General features: G+C 48.5%; 1 protein-coding gene and 1 long non-coding RNA gene across 2 annotated transcripts; one reads left to right on the top strand and one right to left on the bottom strand.

The window, feature by feature from the left end:
* Positions 1–5521: 5521 nt before the first annotated feature.
* Positions 5522–10418, bottom strand: LOC120673674. Its single transcript, XM_039954634.1, has 4 exons — positions 10003–10418; positions 7019–7186; positions 6596–6931; positions 5522–6446 (listed from the first exon to the last, which is right to left on the bottom strand). Exons 1-4 carry the CDS (start codon positions 10109–10111, stop codon positions 5854–5856), a joined length of 1206 nt encoding a protein of 401 aa, XP_039810568.1. The 5' UTR covers positions 10112–10418; the 3' UTR covers positions 5522–5853.
* A 2309-nt stretch (positions 10419–12727) lies between these two features.
* Positions 12728–13634, top strand: LOC120671873. Its single transcript, XR_005673896.1, has 2 exons — positions 12728–13173; positions 13253–13634. It is a non-coding gene; the product is annotated as an uncharacterized LOC120671873 (long non-coding RNA).
* The last annotated feature ends 8902 nt before the right edge of the window (positions 13635–22536 follow it).

Below are 22536 nucleotides of genomic sequence, written 5' to 3'. Positions count from 1 at the left end.
AAGCAAGACATAAAACTGATATGTTAGAATGGCTAGAAGCATTTGTGTAATCATTCAGATTTTTCCCTTTCTTTCTTAGTACCTTAAGCTACTGTTGTTATAACTATAAACTGTAATTTTTTTCTTTTTAATATATTATAATCAGTAAGGGATCCCCTCTTGTTTCATGAAAAAAACGAGAAAAATGTGATCCTGTAGGAGAGTTCACGCTGTACACTTCAAACTGCAAAAAGACCCTTGGAACCATAGTATCTTAGGAATATTCTAGTACGGTCAAGGATAAATTAGGAATTATGTAACAGAGGTGGAGGGGTATAAATACTTCCCCTTCACCACTGTATTTTTTTTTTTTGAAATTTTGGAGCATATATTTTACACCCTATTAAGATCCTGTTACTTGTTTCCCATTTCTGCTTGGAGTCGGCTTGTCCGATCCTAGCAATAATCAGTGATGCCAACTGGTAACTTTCCCAACTAGGATGATCTACGGCGCAATCATGCTATAGGCACTAAAATGGATGTCAAAATCGATTGAGACTCAGTTTATGCTTGTCCGATGCCCCAAAAGATATTATGAATGTCATGTTGGAAAAGTTCTTGGATAACTATAGCCTCAAGTGCCAGGACAGAATTGACATTATCAGTCATATATAATGGCTCTAGTGAGGGGAGAATATCATTGTGCTGAACTTGAGAAAAAAAAATAGCAGTATGCAATTCTTGATATGTATCTAGAAAATATGACGCCCGGGAGAGGATTTTTATTATTCTCAGCCGTTTTGATTGTAAAAGGAGGGGATTTTATTAAACAAGGGCAGTAGAGTAATTTTCCTCTGCTGATTAATTTATGCCCATTCAATTTAGCGACAAGAAATCTCTCCTCACGTGGCCTGAGGGGCTTCAGATGACTCCGGCTGCACAGGGAGTCGCCACCGGCAAATCCCTCCTCCATCCGACCTGCGGATGACTTCAACATCCGGATGTGCAGGGAGTCACCGGCGGCGGCCAGCCATCCAGTCCGACGAGATTCCATGCCGATGCGGCAATTTGCCATTTGAATTTTTCTCTGATATCGGAGAACTGGAGATTGATCTGTTGGCATGTGTGGATCGATAGATTGATATAGACATATTCAAATGTGGGTGTGGAATACTAATCTAGCAAAAGGGTCTCTAGGTGATTTTGTTAGATGGCTCTGGTAGCACTTCCCAGATCCTGGGTTGCAAAATTAATTAAAAGGTAGATTAGTATTTCACAAAAGAAAAACTATGCCCCCGTTGTTTTCATCTAATCTACCTTTTAATTAATTTTGCAACCGGTTCCTAGCCCACAATTTTTTGATTCCGGCCCATGATTTAGGTTCTTTGTAACAGGTTCCTCCTAATTTGTAACCATTGGATCTGTACTCATGGATGGCTGTCCTTTTTTCCAAGCACAGTAAAAATCCTCATACTTAGAATTGTATTCTTTGTTGGGATGGAGTAGTAGGTTGTTTAAAGGCAACAGATCAAGTTGTATTTAAAAAAGTTTCTCAAAAAAGAACTTGTAATTAAAAAAGAACAGTAAACAAAAGGAAGCCAACACCCTAAATATATGCTACGTGTTGTTTAACCAATGCTTTAGTCATGGAATCCCCAAAGAATTGTTTATAGGAGGATCGCCATGAGCTTTTGAAAAGTGATCTTTAGTTCGACTCCAACCTTTCGGCATAGCACAGAAGCACGGGCCCTGTGTGTGTTTTCTGGCTCTTTTTCAGCCATGAAGCTCATTCTGAGGTGAATATCCAAAGTGATCACCGCTTTCACTTTTGGATTGGTTAAGCGATGATAGGGGAGAAAAAAAATCTTGTTATTCCATTGAGGCTAGATCTTGCACTTTCTTGAGCTGATGACAGGAATACGTTCTTAGATGGACGGTTGGACGCATGGCGTACAAGTACAGCACACAGGCACACAGCAGCCCTGCAGTAATTTTCCTGTTGGTTTGAGATGTTTGACCGTCATTTGACAGGGGAAGATCCGTCATATCGATGATTGTGACGGTGAAATCTGGTCACAAACTCGCAGTTCACTTCAGGTGGACGCACGTCGATGACTGAGACAGTGAAATCGGGACTTGAGTCCTGAATTTTGTTTCCCGGTTTCTGAAACTTCAGCATCAGAGTAGCTATTCTTTCATTTCAGTTCATCAGCATGAACAGGGGGCGATATTTGATCTGACTCGTCGAGTGCAGTATCAACAATGGCGGCCGCGCCATTTTCCCCGCATCCCGCAGTACGGCAGTAGGTCTTGCTTCTTATCCGTCGAGAAGGGACGGCTCCGGCAATCAGTGCAGACGATGCCAAGGGAGAGACGGCACCTATAAGCAGAAGCAGGTCTTCGTCTTCCTCCATCTCGCATGACTTCCAGCGCCCTGTTCTTGGCCGGAAACTGTGCATCCGTTCGAGTCCGTCTTGGACTCCAAATCCCCGCTGCATGGACACGATCCATGCTTTCCCCAGGATCGGTGTACTGGGATTCCCTGTGGCAGAATCGATCTCACTCGTAGGGCCAGGCACCTCTCTACTGCATGCAAATCATCTCGCAACACATGTGCCAACGCATCACCAACGATGCACGGCAACGATACTAGCAGCTGGTTCAGGCCTGTCGATCTGTCAGTAGGAGGACCGAGAGGACGAAGAAACAGCTAGCGTAACCACCAGCCTAGGGCTCGCTGAAGCTAAAGCTACCATCAGGATCGCCGGTCCGGTCCCGTCGCCGTTGCATGAACGGGCGTACTTGCAAGCCCCGGCCCGTGCGCGTCCGGGATCGTGCACGCGACACGGCCCACATGGAGTGCACCCATCGCGCACCGGACGTGCTATGGCTAACGCTGAAAGCTGGATCGTGTGATCACCGTGCCCCGTCTTTCTTCTAGGCAGCTGCCCCAGCATCATGCGCCTTTACGGTGCACCATCACAACACCAGCCTCCCTCCGGCTTGGCTAGCTCTGCCCGTGCCGATGGATCAAATCAAATCAGTCGGAGCCTGCCTGCCGTCTCCGGCACCTCCACCGGGGTCAAAATGCATGGTCCATTTTCACCAAGGGGCGCACAGCTTTAACAGACACAGACCCTGACAAACAGGCCTCGACCGGCCGGTGCAGTTCAGGAGCAGCAGCGAGGGCCGGTTAGCCTGTAGTGGCTGCACAAGCAATCTCTCCCCACTCGGGCACCCCCGATGCATGTATCGCACTCACCGGCCGGGCCGGCCGGTCCTAGGTTGGTGGCCGTTTCATCTATCGATCCCTCGCTCGCAGGCCTCGCGGCAGCGCATGTGACCGCCGGGACACATCCCGGCTCGGTGCTGCTCGACGACCTATGGCGGCGAGGAAATGACAGCACCGAGCTCGCCCGTCCGCCGGCTTCTTTCCGCGAGGGAATGGAATGCCTGACTCGTTCGTTGCGTGCACGCGCGGCACCAACATATCATATCGTCTCCCTCTGATGACCCTCTTGGACCTTGGCTGGCCAATATATTCAGCTCGAGTGCCAGGCCGATCGCGAGCCACCATTACCATATCATATCGGCACCAACATGAGATCGAGTCATCGAGATCTTCGTGAGGTTCGAGAGTAGCGTCAGATCCGCCGCGACGCACCAGCATGCGTTCAGGGCTTTATTGGCCGGGGCACAAGTTGTATCTAGTGATTGATGCAAGTGGATTTGTCCCCGGACCTGCTAATAACGGAGGTTACTCCGTCCTTTCCAAATTCTTAGTCATTTTAATTTTTCTAAATTTATAGATTTTGCTATGCACTTAAACATAAATATTTATGTAGAGCCATAGCAATGCAAAAAACTATATTTTATTTTAGAAAAGCTAAAATAATTAATAATTTGAGATGGAGGCAGTATGCACTTTAAAAGCTTTAGGATCAACTTTGTAAAATACTAGGCATATAGCCCTTACATTTGCGCGGCTAGTATTGAAAATTCAAAAATTTACATGTCATTGTCCTTACTTAAAAATTACACTATTTTTTACCATACATTATCCTGTTTATTATCGTAAATTATGTCTTATTGTTGGTTAAAACAATTCAAATATGATCAATCTATAATAACAATTTGATTTGTTGAGCTTTAATAATATTATGCATATAATTATTCTTAATTTTATTTTATTTCGATTGATTGTTGTTAGCTATAGTTTTTATTAATAGTATATGTTTGTAACTGATATATAGCTAAATGATATTTTATATTTAATTTTTCATAATGGCATTGGTGAGTGATTTTTAATTAGACACTGGGGTATTTTAGGCTAATTTTTATTATAATGGCAATGGTGGGTAATTTTTATTTTTCTCTAATTAACGTGAGAATTTCTAGTCCTTGAGAGTGAACGTGGATGCTATGTTTATTGGCCAAATAATAAGATAATAGATAGATTTGTAGGCTCATAGACAAATGCGCTTGCATGGATATCTCTTATTGTACCGTTTGTAGCTTGCAGCTCCACTACCCACGGACAATCCCTTTCCTGCTAGTTTTGAGCATCCTGAGGTGACCGCCAGAAAGGCAGAGAGCTTAGCCCACCGGAGACGAGGGTGTGGAGGGAGACTTTTGCTCCCGCGCGATTATTTCCTCTCCTGTTGAATGATTTTCCCTTGCTGCATCTGCTTAGTTTATCGATGATTGCGAGTTTTTAACGATTGGTCTTTTTGTTTGACTTGAATGCATACAGGGGAAGTGACGACGTTTGCATCCGATCACTGGTACTGTAAATGATATCATAAGCAACTTGAGTACAACAACAACATAGCATTTTGTCACAATCGAGTTTGGGTAGGTTAGAGATGAAACCCAAAAGACACAAATGTCATGGTTCAGTCTCGTTGATAGTTAGTATCCAAGCGCACCTATCCAAAACTAACTCCTCAGAGATATTTCAATCTTTAATGTCTCTCTTAACCAACTCCTCAGAGATATCCCAATCTTTAAGCTAACTCCTCAGAGATATCCAAAACTTATATAGGAGTAGTTGGTAAAAAAAAAAAGTAGAGATTTTTTTAACACAAGCTCGCAACTTCTTTGAAAACCTAGTTTTATCTCTTCTACTTCAAACTATTATTTCCATATATTAACCTGTTCATCATAGAGTGCACTACTATTTTTGTTGAGGCGGCAGAATAATCGGTATAATAAAGCTCGCATTTGCGCACAAAAGGAGAGGTACTGGGGTAAAAGATTTTTTCCCAAAAAGTGTACTGGGGTAAATCACATGGGCCAAATAAACTGCTCGGACCAGCCCAAATATCTGTTTTCTGCTGCGCCGCAATTCGTCTTATGGGCCCTCTGTGGCTGGCAGTGGCAGGCATTATTATCAGCTCTTGACCCTCAGACCCACAAACTTATTTGGAAATAAGCTCGCAGCTGCCAAACTCGAAAACAGGCTTTTTTTTTCCTGTTCGCACCTCTTCGATGCAATTTACAGTAGCTGCTCCAGATATCTCAGGTAAGAATCCATGGTATGTACTCTTCAAATTTTGTTTTTTTGAAATAACTCTTCAAATTTTCTAATACATTGAAGAGACGAACTTGGAACATTTCTGAGATTTCACATTACAAGCTCTTGGCGCACAGACCACACAAGACCATATTAATTGCATGCTACTTCCTGAATCACAAATGAAGTAACACAAGCAACCACATATAGGTTCTGGTAGCTTCAGCCTAAGCTCACATTACTCAAACGCGTAGAAACTTCAAGCTTACTACCAAAACTAGCAGCCCCCTCAGAGTTACAGAAGAGGTTATATATCCTTAACCCACACCCAAGACCACACTCGCAGGGAAATTCAGATTTCAGAGGAGCACCATGCCGACCATACCAACAATGCTGAGAACCAGCCCGACACTTGCCTTCAACCCGGCAGCCGCGTTCAAGCCCCGTACGCGGACGTCGTCAATCACCGGCCCGCACAGAGAGCTGTGGTCGTCGCTCCTAGTGTTGTAGTACACGCTGTAGAATGCCACGCGCGTCCTCTCGGCGTGCGCCGTGAACGTCACATTTGCGGCCTGGCTGGTGGCGTTGCCCATCGGTGAGTAGTGGAAGTTCTGGGCCTGGTCGCCGGCGAACGCCATGATGGCCATCGGTGGCTGGCATGAGTCCCCTGCCGTCCCCAGCGTGAACGTAAGGCTGTACTCCTTCTGGGGGGTTGTCTCCACCATCTGGGAGATGATGCCCTCCTTGCCTGACAGAAGCTCGATGGCGCGCTTCCCCTGTGGAACCTTGTATTCATCAGAGTCAATGAAGCGGACAGCCCGGTTTGACTCAATCATCCAGCAAGGTATGGCAGATGTTTGCTCGTCGAGGTTGGTTGGGAGCAGCACTCCAAAGCTTGTGTTTGGGAACATCCACGGACCTTCCTCAAAGTCTCCATTGAGGACCACATTATCTGTTGTGAACAACGACAACACATATAAGCTTGAATAACATCTAACTGTCCAAGATTTACTTAAATTAATTACACGTAGCAAAAAACATGGAAGCTGAAACTGAGATCACATGTCATTCTAAACTTCGAATAAGTCTAGAATATCATACCCTTTGGCTTGTCTGGAGTGAAGAGCTTCTTGATGGCGACATTGTCAAGGATAGGCCCGCAAGTTGGATCATCCTCCATGCCAGGGTTCATGAACTGAATATGTGCCTGCTCATCTGTTGCCTGAAAAGCCAGGGCGTACGCATCCCAGCCTTCTATGTTGTACAATGTCTGCAAATCCACTGTCTGTGATACACCACCTAGCACGGACACATTCAGTGCCTCCAGCTGAGCACATGTACGGGCAGCGCTGAATGTGATAGCATACTCTGAGCCCTTCTCAACCTCCACCACCTGCCCAACACTAGCATCATTTCCTAGCCGTACAGCATGATCCCCTGTCATGGAAATTGAGATGTTTAAACACGGCTATGGGCAACTATTTTCAAAGAATTTATTCAGCGACAAGGACTCAGTGTGGATACCCTGTGGAACAATAAGGATCATGCCACCCTGGTGCTGGCCTGCTGAAATCAGCTCAACTGTGCCATTGATCGTCCAACCAGGGATTGATGATGCACCCTCAGCAACAGATGCGGATTTGACAAAACCACCGGCTGGTGCGGTCTCAAAGTCACCATTGCTGAGCAGGCCTGTTGGGTTAGAAATCACCAAGTCACTATAGTAAGTATCAAGTTTGGGCAATAATCCACTACAAACACAATGCTGCATTGCTACGGCAACTCAAGAATCAAGACGCTCCTCAACTTAATATCTGAAGTCCTCTCGCACAAAAAAAAAATCTGAAGTCCACCAGCATGGTATACTATACCATGTTCTTGGAGGAAATTATAAGAAGGGTCTAGCTCTAGCATTTGTTGCATATGATGGATCATAGGTTTGACCCAGTGAAGTCTAGTGCACTATGTGCTGGTGTCTCTTTATGGCATATGTGATAGGTGCTAAACGATTTTCGAACGCCATAACGAATTTAATGACACTGAATGCAGACACACAAGTATTACAGCAGTATCACAGTGAGGAAACCCTGGGTACAGATCTTACCTAGGATATTTTTAATGGGACAATTCTGTGCTTATTATAACTTCAAGTGAAAAGAAGAAGGAACAATCACAGTAGTGTTAGAGAAGTTTGGTTTGCAGAGTTGAATCAACCGTCATTAAACAAGGATGAGAAAATTAGTCTCTTATGCAAGTGCAGAAAGTCAGTTAAAACTCGACTGAAGAATCATTTGTCATGGGTGAAATCAAAAGTTCCTAGGACAAACCACTAGGAAAACATGTCTAAGTTTTTCTATTGTACATCCAATGCAGTTCATCGGGGCACTACTAGTAGACCGCTTTAATATGCTTCATTGTTCACAAGGACAGCCATGTGACTACGCCTCATCTATCAAGTGGTGTGGTGAGGCCGTGAAAGTGAAAGATCTACCAACCGTCCTCCCATGGCCATGGGTACCCCATGTACTGGTCCAGACCCCCAGACCTAAATGTCCCATGCACCATAGATCATGGCGTCAATCCGGGAAGGTGACGAAGGTACGGAAATAAATATATAGGCATGGACCTCCACGGCACGGCCATCATTTAAACAAGCCATTTGACCCTTATGGGAGGATTCATTGAGGGTGCTGCTATGTGCTGCACTGTTCTGTCAGGATCGGGTTTTACTTTTCTGGTTTCCTCTTGACTCTGTTCCGACTCTGTTCATCCTCGCACTGGTTCCATATAAAATCAATTCAAACGGGAGTAAGTGTTTCAGTTTAATAAAAAGAACACGCATGGATTCACTTTTTGTAAGGGGCCGTTTAGTTCCCAAAATTTTTTGTCTTCCCTTTGAACACATGCATGAAACATTAAATATAGTTAAACAACAAAATTAATTGCACAGTTTGAATGTACACGATGAGACGAATCTTTTGAGCCTAATTAGTACGTGATTAGCCATAAGTGCTCCAGCGAGATCCATCAGCTGCATCAACACCGGAGAGGATCGACAGGAACAAAATAGCCCCAGTCGACACCAAGGCCATGGGGACACCTAACCCAAGCCAATCTAAACCTAAGCTATATAGGAGGGATATATACACGGATCGCCAATCCCGTGGCTCCCACCCACCTCCGGTGCCGGAGAGGCAACCGGATGCGAAAGGGAGCCGACGAGATTGACGCCGGAGAGTGAATCGCCCCTGGGTCGCCCTTTCCTGTGTCGCCGCAGGAAGCTGAAGGAAGGGGAAAGAAGGCTCTCGTTTGCTCTGGATCCGGGGCTTATGGAAATACCTCGTGGGCTTGTGGGCTGTAAGTTCCTATGGGCTTATTTTGAGGTTGTAAAAATGAACATTGTGATATGTGAAAACGGGAATTCTTGCGGGAAATTTCCCGGCTCAAAACGGGAACTGTGAATACGGTCGGGAAAATACCTCAACCAATTCCGTTCCCGTTCCTGCTTGTTTTCCTGTTTGTATTTCCTGTTTTCCCGGTTATTTTGCCAAATCGGTTGACGGTCGGTTTAAGCGGTAAACGGTGTCGGTCGGGATGGGATTTTCCCGTCCCGTTTTCATCCCTAGTGACACAAGCAACAGGACGTGGCCAAATCGTTACACCTAGGCCCCGTTTAGTTCGCGAAAGCGAAAAATTATGTAGCACATTTCGTTGTTACTTGACAAATAATGTCCAATTATAAATTAATTAGCCTTAAAAGATTTATCTTGTGCTAATCAGTTAGACTGTGTAATTAGTTATTTTTTCAACTGCATTTAATGCTCCATGTATGTGTCTGAAAAATCGATGTGACGGATATTGTGGAATTTTTTTTGGGGAGTGAACGGGGCCCTAGGCGCTTCACGTTTTTCTTCTGAGCTCTGAAGGATGTAAGCCATGACTAAACAGTATTTTCAAGCTACCATGTTGATCCTGCCGACCTATGAGCAAAACCTTTAATTGGATATACCATTATACCGAGTCATACTGAACGATATGCTAGAAAGGAGGGGAGGAACGGCCTCACTTTACTTTGCAGTTTGCACATCTCCTTCCACCTTTCTGGCGTGTGCAAGCATGTGTATTATGCTCCAAATGCACAAAGTTGCATGCTTGCCCTACATCAGACATCGCACCAAACACTACCAACGCTACTTTTCGTTGCTCCTCTAAAACTTTCTGGTTAGTGCGCCTTGGACGCTCATACTCTCGGCATTGCCAAGATAAACAGGGGGCATGGCAAATCCCATTCCCTCAGGTGGCGAGATCTGATGCAGGGGCAGAGGAAAGCCACCTCCCCCAGATTCTAACGCGGACAGAGGTGTGCATCAAACCGCCCCCAAGCGGGCGGTTGCGGCAGCGAGGCGCGCATCAGGAGCAGAACAATCGATGGAGGAAGGGCGGCGAGAAGAGAAGGGACCAGAGAGAGAGAGAGACAGAGAGAAGCAGCAGCAGCAGCAGCAGCGTACCATCCTCAACCGGAGCCGCCCATGCCGAGCGGGCGGACGCCGCCAGGAGAAGCAGCGCCGAGCACAGCGCCAGCAATGCGCACCTCCCCCTCGGCGAACCCCGCTCCATCTCCTAGCCCTCTCCCCGCTCTACAGGACTGCAGCTCCGTCCCTGCTAATAGCAGCACAGAGCTTGGCTGGGGGCGCGAGTGGGGCACTGGGGAGTGGTGTACTGGTGTGAGACCGAGTGGAGTACTGGAGTGGAAGAGGAAGGATACAAGAGGGCACTGTGCTGGCCTGCCGAGCGCAGCCGAGCCGGGCCGCGGCCTCCTCGTCTCGTCTGGGTTGTAGGCAGCTCTGCCTGCGCCTCTGCCTGCGCCTCTGCCCCCGCCCACTTTTGACTTTCCCCTACATTTTATGGGGTCACAGCCTCACACACTGGTCTTTTTTTTGGTTCGCCCTACATTTAGTGCGCTAGGAACAACAGCAATAACTTTGATCACTCATTACGGTATTAAACAAAGTTAGTTTATAAAATCAACTTCAGAACTCCGCGCTAGTGACCCTAAAAATCTAATGAGGTCTTTGACCGCGCGATTAGATGATGGTTACTGTAGCATCACTGTAGCTAATTATCAATTAATTATCATCATTAGATTCGTCGCAAAAAAGTTACACCCATCTCTAAAACAATTTTACAAATAGACTTCATTTAGTATTTTATACATGCGAGATTCTCTTCTCGAGAAACATGCCCGTTAGTTTTGTTGCAAAACCAAACAATGCCACTTATGGGAATGGGATACCCTTTTCCTTTGGCACTTTGCTGGGCGGCACTCTCCCGGTCTCCCCACTGTTATTTTTTTTTCACAACAGTGGTCAATACTGCTGCAGGGCTCTAGAGAGTGGAGACCATGCCATGCTAGAGCGCGCCTGCCTTTCTCTTTTTGCAGCCGTTTTGGTACCACTTTGTCGAGCACGGAAAAGGGCGCGCACCGTGCTCTTTCTTTCCATCGAGTCCGTGGCCATGGCTAGGTCTTATCTTTTCCCTGGGAATTAAAACTCTCTTGTTTTTCGGCGAGCAAGAACTTGTCATCCCAAACTCTGATTTTGATAGGTGTAATCTGGCCATCTTTCAGCTCTTGCAATCCAGGATCTGCACTGCACTGCACACCCCGTTTTATCGGTCGTGGCAGTGAGCTCTTGCATGGCCACTTACGGTGAAGCGAAATGGATTTTCGCTGGTTGAAAGCGATCTTTTTTTCTTTCTCCCAGGTGCATGATTGCGCGTACGGCCGAGCTTATGAAACTCAGCGACAAGCCGATAAGCCCCCGTCCGTGTATGGCGCTGTGCTTTTCGCTTTAGGCGGGTGGGCGGAGACAAAGCGGCTGAAAACCATCAGCATCTCCAAAAGCGACGCCTCTTAAGCGCGAGCAAGTGATGATGCCGGGGATTCCGCCTCATGTAATCCATAGCGGGCTATGCTTAATCCATCATGAAGCCCTCTTCCGAAACTGAATAGCCAGCAGCGGTGGCTAGCTAGGTCTTGCTCAAGCGCAAGAGAGCGTCACCGTGCTAGCCAGCGTAAACGAGTACTCCCAAACTAGTACTGTATCATATAAGCTCGGCACTGATGACAGGCTAGCCAATCATCAGACAGGCTAAATTAAGGGCCCTGTCCTCATCTTTGGGACTCGCGGTGGCCGCGTCGCGGAGCTGGAGCACTCGTTCGCTCCGGCGCTAGGGCTGGGCATTCGGTTAGTGCGGTTAAATCGGTTCGATTAATTCATTTTTGAAATATTTCGGTTATGACAAACTCTTAACCGAAATTGTAGCTAGAAATCTTTTAACCGCGTAAATTCGGTTGCGGTTAAATCGGTTCAGTTTTACGGTTAACCGTAATGTATACAATACATAAATAACAAACAAATTAGAATGAAATTATGACATCAACTACAAGCTATTGACCACTAAAATAAGCTTAGAAAGCTAGAAAAACAATTAATGTAGCCTCACTTAGATATCTTAATTATGAAAACCAAGAATTCTTGATATCTCACATGATTATACATATATTTAAGACATAAGATAAATACATATTACACTCAACTTGCTAAATCGGTTAATTCGGTTAAATCGGTTAGTGGCACATCAAAACCGAAATAATATACGGTTAAAGAATATCTCAAAAATTTTAACCGCAAAATTAACCGTTAACCGAATTAACCGACTTTTGCGGTTAAAACAGTTCGGTTCGGTTCGGTTAATCGGTTTCGGTTATATTTTGCCCACCCCTATCCGGCGCTCACACCAGCGCCTGCTGCTACGTGGTGTCAAAGCTCAAAGTTCAGGCTTCATTAAGAAAAAAAAAAGTTCAGATACCGAAGGCAGGAGGAGACGCGACACGATTTCCTGCCGTTCACATGGACGCAGCATGGTAAACACACGGCGGCAGCCGGCAGCCGGCAGCCGGCAGCCGGCAGCGGCACTGCGTTCGTCTTGCTCCTGCCCAGGCCATGAAAGCGCGTGGGATTAGAGGAAGATTAATAATACAGCCAACTACTAGTTGTAAGGACTCTTGCAGCCTATCTCTCAACCCACATGTGTAGTACTCCCTAGGGGTATTTTTTCCCTAGGAAAACGCAAAATTTCGTAGGGAAATAAACTTTACCTAGGGCTGTGTTTCAAAATCGTAAGGAACTACTGATTTCCCTAGGAATTTGGCACGTAGGGAGAAAGCAGAGATGACCTGACCACCGTGGCACGCAACGCCCTGGTGTCCTCTTTCCCTACCAAATTTTACCACACCCTAGGGAGTGAAGCAAAGAAATTTCACTGGCCGCCAAATATCATGCCGCGTGATTCAAAAATTTTCACCAACCTGTATTTATCCGAACAACATCTCTCATTCTCAGCCATTCACTCTCTTGCCCCCTCTCTCTTATCTCTATCTGCTCCACCGAGCTTGCACAGCGGCGGTACTCTGGATGGAGTGATGCGCTGGATCCCCGTGGAGCAAGCAGTAGCTACGGCGAGCAGCGGTGAATCCCGGGGAGTGAGCTGCTGTGCTGCACGCGGCGGCCGTGCATCCTGGCGGCGACGGCGAGCTCAAGCGGCTACCGCATGCCCGATTCAAGGCGGAGCGGAGCAACAACTGCAGCTCCGATGGGCGAGCGGCGCGGCAGCCTAATGTAATTGTCTGAATAATTAGTCCATTGATACTTTTCTAGCTCGAAGATTACTGAGTTGGCGTTATTTTTGTTGTGCAAGTCCTAAGAGGAGAAAATGGAGAAGAACTGCAGTATTGGCGAGCTGCAGCATGGTGCGTGCAAGTTGAGAGGTTGCAGTATACCCAAAGGCAGAGCATCCGGCGAACCGAGCGGCGCTAGGTGGAGCGTAGCGGCAACTGCAGATCCAGCAAGCAGAGTGACTGCGGCTACAGGAAGCGGAGTGGCAGTCTCTATTTCCATGGCTAGCGAGGGTGAAGCTCAGGCAGGAAGAAGCTGCTCTTTTTTTTCTCTTTTCTTTTTGCCTTTTGATGATAGTACCAAATGAATGTTGCTTGTAATTTCAATCCAGATAAATAAACTTTTAATGTAATGTTTATACAAATGAAGTTGTTTAATATCAATCCAATGAATCCTTTTATCAATGAGCATTGCGATATAACAAGAAAAATAAATATTGGATTAACACCTGCAAATGAAATATTATATTTGAGTATATGTCCTTCTTCAACAGTTTCCCTAGGAAAATAGACACTAGGGAAAGCAACTTTCCACGTAGGATTCACTATCATGTGAGCAAGTTTCCCTACAACTACAAATCTCTAGGGAAAACTTCTTTCCCTAGGAAAAACCCTAGGGCAAAATGTATTTCCCGTCAAAAATTTCCCTAGCAACATTTCCCTACCAAAATTTATAGGGAAACTCATTCCCAACGGTTTATTAAGCCTTTCCCTAGGATTTTAGCCCTAGGGAAACAAGCCGATTCTAATAGTGTTAGCCCATCATCATTAATGTGAGATCCATCTGTCTCTCTCATAAACTTTTTTTTTGTCGAAGCTGGCTGCAAGCTTGCAGCCTATCTCTCTTCTCTCTCATCTTCTCTCATCTCCACCTCAATATTTAACCTACTTGCAGCTATAATACTTGCTCTTACCGTACTCGTCCGTCAGGTCAGACTCTGCAGTGGAGTGGAGTGTCTACGGCCTCGCGGATTCGCTCGCCCAGCGGCCTAGAGTAATTCCGTATCGGACATCAGAGCAAGTACAGCAACGGGCGAAACGCCCGCCACATCAGCTGCACGTCTGAGGTGGAAGAGAGAGAACCATGTGCTTGGCGCTCCTGCCGTCGCCGAGCTGATCACGGAACCCAAGGGCCTTGTTTGGAAGTGCAAGAATCCTAGCGCGCATATTTCTCGAGAAGAGAATCTTGCATGCATGGTGTACTAAACGAAGTCTATTTGCAAAATATTTTTAGAAATGGGTGTAATTTTTCGCGACGAATCTAATGACGGTAATTAATCGATAATTAGCTACAGTGATGTTACAGTAAGCATCCTCTAATTGCGCGGTCAAAGGTCTTATTAGATTCTTCAGGGTCACTAGCGCGGAGGTTCTGAAGTTGGTTTGGTAAACTGACTTTGTTTGACACCGTAATTAGTGGTCAAAATTGTTACTATTCCTAGCACGCTACAATTCTAGCACGAACCAAACAGGGCCAAGATATCTTTGCATGCGCTGAACCTTGCCACCCTCTATCTCTCTCTTATTTGAGCGTTCTCTCTCTTCACCTAGATACATTAAAAAATACTTGTTGAAACATGAGTAGAGATTAGTTATTGTACACATCGGGCTATAAGCTGGTCTCGAGGTGAGTTGGCTTGGCTTAGAGCAGGCCCAACCCTCCAAGTCAGCTAGTTTCTATAGCATTAAATAGATTGTCATGTAAACAAAAAGTTGATGTGGCAATGGAGTTAATAAGGAGAGAAGGAAAAATTTGAAGAAACCATGTCTCATACAAGAAACCATGTACAAATGAAGAGAGGATTGGAGGGAAAAAAGAGAGAAGAGATATAATTGGATAGCAATTTATTATGAAAAATCATGTATTGGAGATGTAGTTTCTATATGAAGTATCTATATGACATGACAAGTATAGAAATCACTAGTAGTGTTTTGGGTCGGGACTGGACTTATAGCCAAGGATTATTGCCCTGGCTCTCAGGACAGGACGCGGGGTACGCGTGCCAGACGGCCACATGTGAAGCATTGACTTCTACCACCAGTGAAGAGCTGCCGTCACCGCCCCGGTAATGAGTACTATACTACTAACACATAGTTACCCTGCTAATCCATTGACCGCGAGAGAAAATGAAAGCTAGTTTAAGCTAAAAAAAAATGAAAGCTAGATGAGAACACTGTAAAGCTTTTGGTCTTCGTGCCGCTGGTTGGTGCTCACTGCTCACTGTTTGTGCTGGGCGTCGCCGCGTCGGTGAGCACTGGAGGTGGAGGGCAAGGAAGCCTGAGCCAGCCATGGACAAGGAGGCAAGCCAGGGGACTTGGCAGCTCCAATGCTCGTGCTCCATCCAGCCAATGATGCCAAATCCGATCCGTCCAACCAACAGGATCCAAGCGAGGGTCACATGACCCCCTCTGGAAAAGGAGGCCCCGGATCGGCGCGCGTCGTCATCGTTTTCCCGGGCGCGATCGAGCTGGGCAGCGGTGGCTAGGGTTGAAAATGGGACGGAAAATCCCGTCCGGCTCCGTTTACTGTTTAAACCGATCGTAAACTGTTTTCGTGAAAAAATAGAAAAATGGGAAAACAAAACGGGAAAACGGGCGGGAACGGAAACGGTTGGGGTGTTTTCCCGACCGTTTTCACGGTTCCCGTTTTCAGCCGGGAAAATTCCCGCGGGAATTCCAGTATTTGTCGTAGTCGGCTGTGTTACCTGTGTTGGAAATGTGAATTGTTGTTTGCATGTGTTACAACGTGAATTGTGAATTCGTAATTCACTTTACCTGTGTTTCTTAGTTATACGAGTCTTGTTTCCATGTTATTTATGCATAGTTGTAATTATTTTATCGAGTTAAATATTTGAAGTGGTTGTATGTATTTTCCCATTTTGAGTTATCGATTCCCGATCGTAATCGGCATGCTCCCGACCGATTGATTCCGTTCCCGATATCCCGTAATACCGATTTCGTTTTCCCGTCCGATTTTTCCGTTCCCGACCAAAAAATACAGTTGCGGGAACGGTTAAGGGGTTTTCCCGACTGTTCCCGACCATTTTCATCCCTAGCGGTGGCGAGGGTGATGGCGTGGTGGAGGATCACGGCTGGGTTGGCGAGATCTTTCGTTCCGTCCCCGGACACGGGAGGGTACAGGCGTTGCCGGCCCTGATCGCCCTTTTCTTATGGCACCCGAGAAATCGGCGCTCGTTTACCACCTCCATTGATTCCCCGTCCTAGTTTGGTTGGGGCTGGCGTCCGTACCCGTTGCAACCAGCAATCTCTTGCCGTGGTTTTAGCACGGTAATGCTCTGGTAAAACGCATAACCTAAAATGCACCGATCACGTTTCATTAAAAAAAATGCATCGACCAGTCAGAAACTAGTAGTAGCATTTTTTCTCCGCTAAAGGAATCTACGGTAGCAATGCATGGGGGACGAAATCCTGCATGATCTAACAGGTGTCCAGCAGTCTACACATGAACATATGACCCATTACCATTAGAGATGAGACCAAGCTTTCTCTTATTTTAGTTGGGAAGGACAGGACCTTGTCGGCTTTTCCGACACAAAGGTTTCTTCAGTTGCAAGACTACCTTGCCTGGTCCAGTGCGCCTTAATGCATGCTCCGAGCCACCTAATGGTTCACAAAACTAGAATAAGCCTTACGCAGAGATTAATTCTTGCTGGATTTTCTTAGCGATGGCATCTCACTTGAGTTAAAGAAAAACTTAGTACCAAGAGCCTGGGCTCAATTGTTACTCAGGGTTCGCCCATCGCTAGTGACGTGACCGTAAAAGTGTGTGCGTTAGGAAGGTAGGTCAAAGCAGCCCCGGAAAAGTGAAAGGAGAGAGTCGGTAAAAATGATCGCCGTTTGCCGCTGGTCGGGGCCAAATGATTGTCCACGTCTCTCTTGCGTCCGGCCGGCAAGCTCTGGATGAGGCAACGGAGCTTGGGGCCGTGTGGACAATTGCCCCATTGCCCTTGCACTGCTGACTGCCTTCAGCAATCGAGTGCGCCTCCTCTCTCCACGGTGCTTCTGCGCGGAGAGCCGGAGAGGAGGACGCTGCGGGTCGGGAATTGGCTTTTTTTAGCTGAAGATAGGGATTTTATTTCTTTAATGTAAAACGTTTACATCCATGAATACAGGAGGGGAGCCAAGCCACACATGTCGGCCTGCTCTAAATTGACAAGCATGCTTAGCAAGATAATAGACTTCTCTATTGAAATCCCTACCTTCATGTGCGTATCTCACACAATCAAAAGTCTTTGACCTCCGATGAATATCCTGAAGGATCATCATATAAGCACATCGAGTCATCTTCTTAATATTTTTGACAACACCTAAACAGTCCGATGCCACTTTAATTCTTCGGATGGCACAGTCCTGAGCAAGAGCAAGTGCTTCTAAGCATGCCATTGCTTCCAGTGTTTCAGGTTCGGTTATGTTGGGTACTAGTCTATCATCCTTATGCCATTGCTTCCAGTGTTTCAGGTTCAGTTATGTTGGGTACTAGTCTATCATCCCGTGCTCCCGCACGGACTAATTAGAATTAAATAAGAAAGATGTTAATAATTATAATTATATATGTTACGCTCTTTATTATCAATTAAATATTCTACACATACTCTAAAATATATATTTTTCATTTTCTAGTTACAATAGATTTCATTTTTCATCACACCTCCATATATATATTTGATATATATTTAGTTGAACTATTTGTTTGTAAACTGATATTCTTATCTCTTCCATCATACGAATATATGGTGACATATATCGTGGATAGTATTTTTATATAAATAATAATATAAATAATATATTAATAATGATATAAATAGTAATTCAGAATTTTATATTGGTGCACTTTAATATTTCATTATAATTATATAATTTAGATTCAGATTTAGAAGTAATTTAACATGTGATAATAATGAAATAATTGTCGGGTACCACGATTAGGGGCACCCTAATCGGGGTACTAAGATCATTCTAAAAAACACAAACACGTGTTAAGACAGCTGGGCCCATGAAGGCTCACGACCTCCTTCCAATCTGGAAGAAAGAAAAAGACTCAAAGAAGCCCAGCATACGGCCCATTCGCACCCCTCTCGGGCCCGCGGGACGATCTCCGCATCGCTCGAGGGCTCCTATCGGGACCCTCGACTGCGCCCTGCATCTCCGCCTCGCTCGAGGGTAGCGAATCTACCCTCGAGCGGGTAACTCATCTCCGCCTCGCTCGAGGGCAGCGAACCTCCCTCGAGCAGGTAACTCATCTCCGCCTCGCTTGAGGCCACCCCTCGGCGTAAGGGACAAGCAGCCCCGCCGCTCAACCGCCCGCCGTACGGAGGCATTGAATGCCAACCACTCCTCCCCAGTGCTCAGGACAGACGGCGTCAGGCCGCCATTCCCCACAGTGGCTGTGACCGGAGTCCCATCCGCCAACTTCGGTCACTGCTCCGCCATCCCGGACGTTGTGGCAGCACTTTGAGACCTGCGACGCGGGACGAGACGCACTCGGCACTGCTCCCGTACTATTCTGCCAACTCCGGCCGTCCGGACTCCACCTCATCACACGCACGTGCCCCTCCAAGAGGGACGCACATCACACGCAGCCGGAGTCCCGGACCTCCTCCGTCGAAGGGACCGGGGCCTCCGCGTGTCTCTCAGACCTCCATTAGTGCGCGCACCGACACTTTATTAAGGGGGGGTCCGGGACTGCAGCGTGCCCCGCCATCGCTGGTGCACGCCGGACCCTGGCCTGCAGGGCTCACGGAACGCCACATCCGGAGGACTGAACATTCTACAGTGACGACCACGCCGTCTGCTGGAGTTGGCAGGGCGCCGGCGCGATCTCCGCGAGGTCAAGGACGACCGCACACCCGACGCCATACCCCACATTATACTTCCCACAGTACTCGACTATTGTATCCCCGCAACTTGGGGAGAAACGACAACCTCTGCGACCCCCTATACATGTACCCGTCCCTCCTTGTGTCTATAAAAGGAGGAGGCGGGCATCCCTTAAAGGGGTCGGTCGGCTCTCTAGGCACACGCCACCCAGAGCACACGCACTCACTCCTAGCTCCGACATCGCTATTCGCCACGCTCAACCCCTCTTCTAGCAGGGACTTGGGAGCTTCCCTCCCTCTCTCGCCTCGCTTGTGTCTCCTACTACAAGCACTCCGGGTGCAAGATAATACAGTGCCCTGGCACACCCCTTTGCTGGACGTACGGCCCCGTGGCCGGAACCAGGATAAACACGTGCGTTACTGTGTTGCCTCTTGCATCAACATCTGGGATGAGGAAACACACAGCATTTACTAGTTGGGACCCGGACCCCCGGGTCAGGGCACCGACAGTTGGCGCGCCAGGTAGGGGAGCGCTGCGTGACATTTTCTCTTTCGTTCCCATTTGATCTCCAGGAATGGTGAGCAGATCCAACCCATACCCCATGGGTGTTTCGGATCCGCTCCCAGCAGGATTCGTGATCTGGTTCGGGAGTCTCGAGTTCAGAGCAACCGGTAACGGTTACCTAATGCAGCTCCTCTCGACCAGACGCAACCCTGTCACTTCGACTTCACCAGGCCAACGCAACAGGCGCTCGGGCCATCATTCGTGACAAGCACGCGCGGAGCGGCGTCGTGCGGCACGCCACAGCTCCCCCACATGGGTTGAGGCTAGCATGTCGCAACTTAGCATCGCGGCCAACGGGGCCACCACTTCGTCATCACGTGCCTCGGCGCCATCTGCGCCGGCACCGTCATCTGCTGCAGCACCAGTGCCTCCCAGGGGGGGCTCGACCTCGCCGTTGCCCTTCCCCTTCGGGATGCGCAATGCTGCGACCTACGCTTCTTCGATCAGTTCTAACTTCACCGAGTATGAGGATCTGGCGGGTCATCACCTTCTGTCGATCCGCAACCTCATCGTGTCATCTCCTGACGAATCCTACCCCGAAACGGCGAGCTCAATCGCCGACGACGTCAACTTCTTCATGAACAACTTCACGGCCGAGGAGGCCGAGGACTACTCTGGTGCCCGCGACCCCGACGCATTCCGCTCGTTCCAGCTCGCGACGGCCTATTGTCTCACCTGCTCTGAGGACTCTAGCGAGGGGGATTATGATCCCGCCCGGGAGTGTTTCATGGCAGACCTTGCGGACGAGCGAAACGACAACGCCCCGGGCGACGATGGGGACGGCGGGGCGGACGCACAGGCGAACCAGCCAGTGGTGCCTCCTGCGGCCCCTTCTTCTTCGTCAAGCTCGGCAGCACGGCAAGCACAGCTGGTACAGCTCAAAGAGCTTCAAGCCAAGCTCGACGAGCAACAATGGCAAACCCAGGAGCTGCGCACCGCGCTCGAGCAGCAGCGCACCGCACGTGGTGTACATGCCCAGGCGGCGGCGCGCGTTGCCCGGGAGCGCATCCTGGCCGATGACAACGTCGACAAACATCCAGAACTGAAGACAGCCGGCGAAAAACTCGTCGCTGCGGCCTACCTACTCCAAGCCATGCCCGAGCCATCGACGCCTTCAGGCCGCAACCTGCGCCGCGAGGCACAGGCGCTCATCGAGCAAGATGCCGTGCAGCAAGCCGAGAGCTCGCATCTCGAATGCGCTCGAAAGCTCCGGAGCAGCCCGGTGGGACTGCACGCCAGGGCCACGAGGCTTCTGTGCACACTCCACCAGCAGAGAAGGGCAAGGCAGCCGTAGCGCCCGGTGCGAAGGCACCCTCGGTTCACGACCGCATCGGAAGGCCTCCCGCGAGGGAGCGGCTCCACGACACACGCGGGCACGCCGAAGACGGTGACGCCCGCTACATCATCGGCAGCAGGAAGTACACCCCTCGACGGGGTGGATGCTTCGACCCCGAGCACGACAGGGGTGAGTCACCGGAGCCTCCGGGCACCCGGGTGTTCAGCCGGGAGATTCGAACTGCTTCTTTCCCCCCGCGCTTTCGACAACCCACCACCCTCGTCAAGTACTCGGGCGAGACCGATCCTGCAGTCTGGCCCAACGATTACCGCCTAGCGTGCCAGCTAGGCGGTGCGACGGAAGACGAGGTCATCATCTATAACCTTCCTCTTCACCTTGCTGTTGCCACACGAACGTTGCTCGAGCACTTGCCCCCGGACCAGATCCACAACTGGGCCGACTTAGTCGAGATCTTTGTGGGCAACTTCCAGGGCACATACGTGCGCCCTGGGAACTCTTGGGACCTCAAAGGGTGTCGCCAGAAGCCCAACGAGTCCCTGCGCGACTACGTGCGGCGCTTCTCCAAGCAATGCACCGAGCTCCCCAGCGTCACCCACGTCGAGGTCATCAACGCCTTCCTCGAGGGTATGACGTACAGAAACCTGGTGCACGAGCTCGAGAGAAGCCGACCCGCCAACACCAACGAGTTGTTCGACGCCGCCACCAACTACGCCGCCGGCGAGGAGGCTGTTGGTGCTATCTTCGACGACAAGCCGAGCAAGCGCAAGCCCCTATTCTCACACCACCCACGGACGGCGAGCCCTTCTTTCTGTACGAAGATGCGACGACCCAAGTGGTCAGCGCGGTGATCGTGGTCGAAAGACAAGAGGAGGGCCATGCTCTGCCCGTCCAACAGCCGGTATACTACATCAGTGAAGTGTTGTCTGAAACTAAGACACGCTATCCGCAGATTCAGAAGCTGCTCTACGCAGTGGTTTTGGCTCGGCGCAAGCTGCGACACTACTTCGAGGCCCATCCCATCACCGTGGTCTCGTCTTTCCCTTTGGGAGAGATAGTCTGCAACCGGGAAGCCGAGGGTAGAATTGCCAAATGGTCTGTGGAGCTGATGGGAGAAACTCTCACCTACGCCCCCCCGCAAAGCGATCAAGTCCCAAATCTTGGCTGAGTGGACGGACACTCAGCTACCCCCACCGCAGATCCAGGCCAAATGCTGGACCATGTACTTTGATGGGTCGGTGATGAAAACCGGCGCCGGTGCTGGCCTCCTTTTCATCTCACCCCTCGGAGAACATATGCGGTACGTGATACGCTTACATTTCCCTGCGTCTAACAATATGGCGGAGTATGAGGCCCTCCTCAGTGGCCTCCGCATCGCCATCGAGCTCGGCGTCAAACGCCTCGACGTGCGCGGTGACTCTCAACTCGTCATCATCCAAGTAATGAAAGAATCTAGCTGCCACGACCCGAAGATGGAGGCATACTGCAATGCAGTGCGCCACCTAGAAGACAAGTTTGATGGCCTAGAACTCAATCATGTCCCGCGCAAGTACAACGAGGATGCCGACGAACTAGCCAAGATTGCATCGGGGCGGACCACCGTCCCCCCGA

This window comes from Panicum virgatum, chromosome 5N, assembly GCF_016808335.1.
Source record: "Panicum virgatum strain AP13 chromosome 5N, P.virgatum_v5, whole genome shotgun sequence".
NCBI lineage: Eukaryota > Viridiplantae > Streptophyta > Magnoliopsida > Poales > Poaceae > Panicum > Panicum virgatum.
This window is presented reverse-complemented; position numbering and strand designations above follow the sequence as displayed.